The sequence below is a fragment of the Phalangium opilio genome, unplaced genomic scaffold, assembly GCF_054372755.1.
Source record: "Phalangium opilio isolate 3A_F unplaced genomic scaffold, DU_Popi_V2 ptg000390l_1, whole genome shotgun sequence".
NCBI lineage: Eukaryota > Metazoa > Arthropoda > Arachnida > Opiliones > Phalangiidae > Phalangium > Phalangium opilio.
Genome location: NW_028324234.1, coordinates 4,038,579 through 4,047,660, shown reverse-complemented (window position 1 = coordinate 4,047,660; position 9,082 = coordinate 4,038,579). Strand labels below are relative to the sequence as shown.

General features: G+C 41.7%; 1 protein-coding gene across 1 annotated transcript; it reads right to left on the bottom strand.

Moving 5' to 3' along the window:
- Positions 1-434: 434 nt before the first annotated feature.
- On the bottom strand, positions 435-5,826 carry LOC149596268 (uncharacterized). Its single transcript, XM_089861422.1, has 2 exons — positions 3,816-5,826; positions 435-3,769 (listed from the first exon to the last, which is right to left on the bottom strand). The coding sequence occupies exons 1-2, from the start codon at positions 5,824-5,826 to the stop codon at positions 435-437; spliced, it is 5,346 nt and encodes a 1,781-aa protein (XP_089717548.1).
- Between the last annotated feature and the right edge of the window lie 3,256 nt (positions 5,827-9,082).

Below are 9,082 nucleotides of genomic sequence, written 5' to 3'. Positions count from 1 at the left end.
TGAAAAAGTTTAATATCTGTACTTCGGTCATTCCACTTTGTTCTCTTATTGTTAAATGTCGTATTTCAAGTAGGCTTTCGGGGTGAATGGGAATTTAAGCGAACTGGGGATTTGGACAATTTATCTCAATGTGGCTAAAGGAATTATCTATTTTATGAAGACAACAGGATTTATTAACTTGAACTTTATTTAAAATGCATATAGTTATAACACCGCGTCTTGGGATTGATTAAACAACAAACTAACTCAAGAAATATCTAGGCTAGAACTGAATAATTAAATTGATTCTGAGTTAGTTTTTATATACAAATGATAGTAATTTAAAAAACATCATCCGGCTGGTCTATTTTTTAACGATAACGTTTAAGTTTAAAATCTAATCTAATTTTTGCCAACATTAAATATTATTTTTAGATACAGTTCTAATCTATTTTTTAACATCCTCCCCCCGATAATATTTTATGTTGAGAGTCGCTATCCTTTAGTTCCATTGGGTACAGGAGTTGCACCGGTCTGCGAAGAGTACCCTTTGCTGTTTTCACTAAGCATGCTCTAATTTTTCCGTCTCTGCCGGGATATAGCTCTTCAATTCGTCCAATTCGCCAAAGGTGTCGAGGGCACTTGTCTTCATGTATCAAGACCAGGTCATTGATTTGTAGATACATCGAGGGTTTGGTGTCAGAAGACATATGGGCAGATCTTAGTTCGAGCAAATATTCGTTGCGCCAGCGTTGCCAGAATTTATTGAGCAATGATTCTCGATACAGCCATCTTTTTGTCATGTCGCTCCGGTTTGAAATTTCCTTCAGTTGAATCTTCGGTGGAAGGGAATTGAGGCGTCTTCCAATTAATAGATGAGCGGGCGTCAATGGAGATGGCTCGGATGGGTCGCTGTTGAAATAAGTTAATGGTCTAGAGTTTATAGTACCTTCGATTTCGACCAATAAGGTTTCCAATTCTTCATATTTGACTAAGGCGCGACCTAAGGTTTTCTTTAAACATGTCTTGACCGTTCTCACTAGGCGTTCGAAAAATCCTCCCCACCATGGTGCTCGTTCGACGTTGAATTTCCATTTGATGTTAGAGGTGATGAAGAATTCTTTGAGTTCGGTTTTAGATATCTTCTTCCAGAGGTCCTGTATTTCTCCATTGGCTCTCTTGAACGTCTTGGCATTGTCGGATAGAATTACTTCGCATATGCCCCGTCTTCCGATGAATCGTTTCAGCGCTAGTATAAACGTTTCCGTGCTGAGGTTGGTTGCAAGTTCTAAGTGAACTGCTCGACTCGTTGCGCATGTGAATAGTACGACGTACGTTTTCTCCGTTCTTGTTTCGGTGTTGACTTTTACGAAAATCGGACCCGCAAAGTCGATGCCCGTTGCTTGGAATGGGATTGTGTTGGAAATACGATCTCGTGGCAAGGGTGCGGTTTCTTGAGTGATGGCTTTCGCTTGTAGCTTTCGGCATATCCAGCACTTTGACAGGAGTTGTTTAACGACTTGACGCCCTTTTGGGATCCAAAAACGATCTCGAAGATGTGTTAGAGTACTAGTGAGGCCCAAGTGGAACATCCTTTCATGGCTGTTGATAATTTGTAGTTTGGCAAAGTGAGTATTCCCAGGGAGAATTATAGGATGAGAAACGTCGAAGTCGAATTGAGATTGTTGTAGTCGCCCTCCTACTCGTAGAATGAGTTGGTCGTCTAGGAAAGGTCGAAGGTTCTTGATCTTGGAGTCATGTTTTATTTCTTGATTGCTTGCTAGGCACTTGATTTCGTCGGAAAAGACTTCAAGTTGAACAAGTTTCATCCAATAAGTAGTAGCTGCGTCCAAGTCGGTGATCTCCAGTTCATTACTATGTCGTCTATTAGTTTTGTGTCTGAGATTGTGGTAATATCGCAGGACCCAGGCAGTGACGCGTAGAAGTCGGTTAAGGGCGCTAAAGCGTGTAGCAACTATGACGGGCTCTTGGATTCGAATGTGGCAGGTCGCTTGTGTAATTTGGACTATCTTCCTTTGTCGTCGCAATTCTGGATCTTGTAATTCTTCAGTTGGCTGCGTTGGTTGAATCTTCTTCGGCCAAAGATCGTTTGGTTTTGAGAGGAATTTGGGTCCATGCCACCAGTTTTCACTGTTGTGTAAAGCTTCTATTTTCATGCCTCGGCTGAGAATGTCGGCTGGATTATCGGGACCGGGTACGTGGGACCATTGACTGGGTTCTGAATTCATCTGGATTTCCACGATGCGATTCGAGACGAATGGCTTCCAGTTGGTGGTTGCGTCTCTTATCCAATGGTAGACAATCATGCTGTCCGTCCAGAAATGTTGAGTTGGTTGATCATTCTCGAAACAGGTAGCGACGGATTTCATAAGCCGTGATCCTATTACGGCGGCTAATAACTCTAATCTTGGGATCGTTGCTTTCTTGAGTGGAGCAACACGGGTCTTTGCAGATACGATGTTAACTTCAAATACATTATTGGGAAATGCCGTTCTCAGGTAAACCACAGCGCCGTAAGCCCTTTCGCTTGCGTCCGTGAAGCAATGAAGTTCATGGAAAATTCGTTGTTTCTTCGGTAGCGCGTGGTAACATCTGGGAATCTTTATTGCGTTGATTTTAGGAAGATCTTGACACCATTCGTTCCATTTCTTCAATAGATCTTGAGGGAGGGTTTCATCCCAAGTGCTTCCTCGTTCCCACATCTCTTGGAAAAGGCATTTGATAAGAATGACGTACGGCGATAGAAAACCAATTGGATCGAAGATACGAGAAGCGGTTTTGAGAACGAATCTCTTGGTGTCCCGTTTGAGAGTCAGCATTTCTAGAAGCGGACTTGCGTCGAATTGAAAGATATCTTCCTCTGGTTTCCATATTACGCCAAGAACTTTTAGAAGCGTTGTTGTTGTTTCGACTGCGTCGTTTTTAGTTTGGAGATGAATGGTTTCCGAGGGAAATACTTTGCTCCAATGTCCTTGCAATTCCAATGAGTTGGTCTTCCATTTTCTAAGAGGCATTTGAGCTGTCGCTAGGATTCTTTCTGCGTCCGTTGTGAGTTCCAGAGCTTCGTTGACGTCGTCCGCTCCCGCTACCAAGTCGTCCACGTATAAGCATTTCATTAACATTTCACAAGCTTTCGGGCATCTTTCCTTGAATTGTAGAAGATGCTTCTTTATGGTGCTGGCGAGAAGATATGGACTGGCATTTACGCCAAAAAGAACCCTGGACATGCGTAGAGGAATGACTTTGAGACGTTCAGGATCATTTATGTTTCCGTCGATCCAAAGGAATCTTGCAACGTCCTTGTCTTGTTCATTGAGACTGATTTGTAGGTACGCCTTCTCGATGTCAGCCATGAAACCGATTGAAAATCTTCGAAAGCGAATGAGAATTCCCAAAAGGCTTGGATTAAGATTAGGTCCGGTGTACAGGCAATCGTTTAGGGAAGGATAATTCTTGGCCCTTGAAGATGCGTCGAAGACGATTCGTAACTTCGTTGAAACTCGATCATTCTTTACAATTCCTCGGTGTGGCATGTAATAAACTTCTCCGTTAGTGGCGTGACCAGGAACTCTCTCTACGATCTTTCGTTGCAAATAGTCGTTGATGACAGCGGAATATTGGGCGAAGTAAGTGGGATTTTTCTGGAATTGTTTAATCAGGTTACGGAATCGGCAAGCTGCGACGTTGTAGTTGTCACCCAGTTCTTTGCGGGAGGTCTTCCACGGCAAGTGTACTTGATATCGACCGTTTTCGTCTTGTGTTATAGAGTCTTCGTAATGTTGGAGTGTTTGCTTTTCTGTATCATCTTGCTGTACTTGATCGATGATTCCCAATGCCTCCACTTCCCAAAACGTTTTTAGTTGCTGGGTGAGCTTCGACCGTCTCTTGCTGTCTGGGCGTTATGATCGAGGATTGAGAGATTCCCAGGTTCATGGAAGAGATTGTCGTAGGGCCGTGAATGGTCCAACCCAGCATCGTGTGTACCGCCGTAAGCGAATGTGAGAGCCGTTTGACATCGCCGTTAACCATTCTCCAGTAGAAGTCCGCGCCGACAAGAACCATTATTTCTTTCGAGCAGTCGGGTTGGATTAAGGATTGATCGGCTAAGCGAAGACCTCGGGATTTCATTTGGACCATTATCTCGTGACCAGGTACTTCTATCAAGGCACTGCTGATTTTCGGCGTTTCTAGGGCTTCGATGCAAATTGATTCCGTGCCGTCTGGATTGCTCAGAGTTAAGCGGACCCGATTTCTGCTCTGTGGGATGACGTGTTCGCTTTCGAAAGAGTGAATGGAAACGGTTTCGACTCCAATTACTGGTAGATTTAGAAGTCTTGAAATGGATTCCTTTACGAATGTTCGCTGACTTCCTCCATCCAGTAGACAACGTACAACTTGTCTTTTCGAGTTGAATTCGGCGATGGCATAGGCTGTTTGTAGAAGAACGGTCGTTTTGTCAGATTCGCTTAGTTCAGAGGCGACTGCTTTCACGTTGACGTTTGCTGAGCTTGCTGATGACTCTTCGGTTCGAGGATATGTTATTGGACAGACGGTTTCGTGATGCCGGGCTTGACAAAAATGACATTTTGTCTTAGATTTGCATCTTCTCGATAAGTGTCCTTTCTTGGCGCAAACGAAGCATCGTCCAGTCTTCTTGAATTTTTCCTTTCTTTCTTCGAAATTTAGTTCCTTGCATTCTTCGATTCCATGATCTTCGGATTGGCAGAAGGTGCATTTAGTTTCTTCGTTTGAGACTGCTTTGACTTGAGTGTTGAGAGCGGATGTAGACGCATGAACCTTTGAAGATTTCCATTGATTTTTGTAATCTCGTTTCTCCCAGGGATCTGTTTTGTTCGTATCGAGGTTAGTATACGTCGTATTATGATCTCGGGTGGTTAATTGGAAGGTTCTTTCTCTGCTTTCAAGTTCCTTCTGTAGAAATTCCAAAAGTCGATCAACACTCCATTCGGCGTCCGCCTCGAAACTGCGACTGAACTGTAAGACGATTTCTTCGGGGATTCTTTGCATTAGAATAGGACATAACAGTGTTCCATACGTCTTAGATTCGATTCCCAACGAGGCTAAGCTTCTTATTTGTAGTTCGCAAGCGTCATGTAGTCTTCGGAGGCCAGTGAGGTCCTTCGCTTGTCGTACTGGTTGAAGATTTAGCAACTTGTTCATGTGGGCGTTTATAATCAGGTCTGTTCTTCCGAAGCGATTCTTCAGGATTTTCACGGCTTCGCCGTAGTTGTTGCCGGAAAGAGATAAACCTGCGATGGCATTGAATGCGACCCCACTTAGATAAGTTTTGAGGTAAGTGAATTTTTCGGTGTCTTCTAGATCGGTGTCATGTATTGCTGCTTTGAATTGCGACCAGAAATCTTGCCATCGGCTTGCGTCTCCATCGTAATTTTCGATGGTTATTGTCGGAAGTTTGACGTTCATTCTAACGGTACGGTTTGCTTCTTGTCTGGCTTCTGGAACTGGAGATCGCGTTCTGCGGGCTCCGTCGTTATTTTCTCGTACGCTTCGAAGTCGTTGATCAGTCCTAGTCATAGTTGCCGTGATTCTTTCCGAATAGTCCATGTTTCTGCGGACTTCTTCTTCGTATGCAACTTCGTCTACTATCTCGGCTTCTATAGATTCATCAAGTTCCTTCATTAGTTTCTCCTTAACTTTCAGTTGTTCCAAGAGTTGTTCAATCTCTCTGATATCGTCGTCGGCGTAATCTTCAACGGTGATCAGGTCGTCCAAGCTTTGCAGAAGTTTCGTAGTGGCTGTTCTAACTATCTTGCGTTTCTTCTTGCATTTTTCTAACTCGTTCATCGTTCACTGATTGTTCTGTAATTCCTTTGTCCCGGGTTTCGGCACCAATGTTAAATGTCGTATTTCAAGTAGGCTTTCGGGGTGAATGGGAATTTAAGCGAACTGGGGATTTGGACAATTTATCTCAATGTGGCTAAAGGAATTATCTATTTTATGAAGACAACCAGGATTTATTAACTTAAACTTTATTTAAAATGCATATAGTTATAACACCGCGTCTTGGGATTGATTAAACAACAAACTAACTCAAGAAATATCTAGGCTAGAACTGAATAATTAAATTGATTCTGAGTTAGTTTTTATATACAAATGATAGTAATTTAAAAAACATCATCCGGCTGGTCTATTTTTTAACGATAACGTTTAAGTTTAAAATCTAATCTAATTTTTGCCAACATTAAATATTATTTTTAGATACAGTTCTAATCCATTTTTTAACACTTATCATTCACTTTTTCTAGTCTTTGTCCACGAAGACATTTTTATTAATTATTAGAAGAACTTTGACCTTGAAGTCCAAGCAACCCATCCATATACGGCACGTGAACGTACAAGGCTTAGGTATAAAAGTCGGAAATGTACAAGAGAGCCAAGTTTACGGGTAATTTTTAGGGCTACACCGAGGGTGCGCCTACATCTATTTACAACTCCATGGAAATGGTCAGTAAAAAGAAGATTAGAATCAAAGATAACACCAAGAGATCTTTGGTCTTATCTTTGATAGGTATGACAGAATTATCAATAACATAATGAGTGGGTATTGCTCTACTTATGCGTCGAGTGTAGGTAACATGAACTGATTTTAATGGATTGATCGGTATATTATTATGAACACACCACTGTGCCACAGCGTCGATATCCCTTGCAAAAGCAATCTATCATGGTCTGAATCGACTATTTTAAAAATTTTGTTATCATCGGCAAATTGAAGCAGGTTGGAGTGGATAACTTTGAACTGAAGATCATACAAATATATGTTGAAAAGTAGAGGCCCCAGGGACGAACCCTGTGGGACTCCACAATTGACGGGATATGATACCGAAGTCATAGAACCATTGCACTTGATAACATTTGTACGACTGTGTAAATAATTATAGATCCAATCCAAAAGTACTCCGCTCATGCCATAAGTAAATAATTTATCCCGTAAAAATCTATGAGAAACTCTGTCAAACGCTTTAGCAAGGTCCAAGTAAATCACGTCGACTTGACCGCGAGTCTCAACGACAGGGGCGACGAGGTTCATGAAAGCAGCGTGATTTGTGTCCACGCATTTGCTAGGGACAAAACCACGCTGGCAATCATTAGGGAACATGGTAAACCAACGCTGGACGTGGGTATGCATCACCTTATCAAAAACCTTAGCTAGGGCACACAATAATGAGATCGGGCGGTAATTCTTAGAGTCACAAGCGGCACCAGATTTAAATACGGGTACCACAACAGCCTGCTTCCAAAGGGAAGGGAAAATGCCAGTTGAAAGTGATAAATTAAAAACATGTTCCAACAGAGGTAGGAGGATATCTCCGCAACCCTTGATGACAAAAGGGGGAACACCATCGACCCCTGTTGAGAACTTAGCCGGAAGTTTAATGATTACCTGGTGTATGTCAGCGAGTGATATGGTCTGATTAGAGTAAGGGTGCGTAACTAAGTGAGAGGCATCAAATGTGTAAGTGTCGGCAGGGTTCGTATTATCGACAGCAATAGCTGAAAAATGGGTCCTGAAAAGTTCCGCAAGCGTGTGAGGATCAGAGACCAATTCCTTGCCCCGTTTTAAAGCAAGGGAATGGGTCCTATCCCGAAGGTTGCCCTTGAAAAATTTCCAAAATTTCTTTGGATGCGAAAGAGCATCTTGGCACGTCTACTTGAGCATAACGGCACGATCACGAGCGAGAAGTCGTCGAGCAGTAGCACGAAGTCTACGAAATTCAATACCATCAGCGATCGCACCAGTACGCTTCATTTTCCTAAAGAAGTACCGCTTTCTTCTGAGAGTCAGTCTAAGATCAGAAGAGTACCAATGGGGATATTGCGATTTGCCGTGCTTAGGTTTTTTAGGGATTGCCAGATTCATGGTGTCAACGAGACGATTGGTAATAATATCGACACAGTAATCAACATTTGTGGAAGTAAGAACGTCTGTCCAATCATAATCGCGAAGGGTAGTATAAAGGAGATGGTAGTCCCCTTTAGCGTAAGCAAAGGCAGAACCCCGAGGTGGAGACTCAGGGCCAAGGTCAACGGTAAGTGTAACAGAGAAAGGCGGGTGAAACTTATCAATATCAACAAATGGGTCATCGAGGGGTTCAACTAATAAACCATTAATATTAGTTATGCACAAATCTAAGAGATTAACTGTGCTAGAAGGAATGTTAACTTGGGTCAAATTAAGAGTAAAGCATAAATCAAAAATGGGTGCAGCTTTAGATCTAATGAGGGAAGAGCAGCCCTGACTGCTACAAAGGTATTATCCCATTGGACCGAATCCCATTCGACCGAAACCGCTTTTTGGTTTTTTATGGAGAATATATGTAAATTTCCAGCCCAATGGCGGGTTTCTGCTGAATGGGAGTTTATTTGAAAGAATTAGTTAATTAAATGTCTGTGAGGATTTCCAATCACTGCAGCAGCATGGTAGAATATCAGGCTTTTAATTCAGAGGCTCGGGTTCAAACCCAGAGAAGGAAATTGTAAGTTAGGTTAGGTTAGGCTAATAATATTTTATAAATCATTTAACTATTCTACGCCTTTTCTAAAATATTTATGTTTAGCTTCATTGACTTCTCAAATAATATGCCTTTTCCAAAACATTACTGTTATGTTTGGTTAGGTTTGGTTTGGTTAAGTTAAGGTTAGTAATATTTTAAAAATCATTTAACAATGTTACGCCTTTTCCAAAATATTGATGTTTTATACCTTCATTGACTTCTCAAATAATATGCCTTTTTCAAAACTTTACTGTTATGTTAGGTTAGGTTTGGGTTCGTTATGTTAGGTTAGTAAAATTTTACAAATCATTTTACTATGGAACGCCTTTTCCGAAATGTTCATGTTTAGCTTCATTGACTTCTCAAATAATATGCCTTTTCCAAAACATTACTGTTATGTTAGGTTTGGTTAGGTTAGGTTAGGTTAGGTTTGGTTTGGTTTGGTTTGGTCAGGTTTGGTTAGGTTAGGTTTAGGTTAGGTTTAGTTTGGTTTGGTTTGGTCAGGTTTGGTTAGGTTAGGTTTAGGTTAGGTTTGGTTTGGTCAG

Excerpts from the sequence above, each read along its gene's own strand:
- LOC149596268 (XM_089861422.1), bottom strand. The coding sequence starts at position 5,826 with ATGAACGAGTTAGAAAAATGCAAGAAGAAACGCAAGATAGTTAGAACA. Across the intron at positions 3,770-3,815 it reads CATTGGGAATCATCGATCAA|ACTCTATAACACAAGACGAA; the intron begins GTACAGCAAGAT and ends AACATTACGAAG.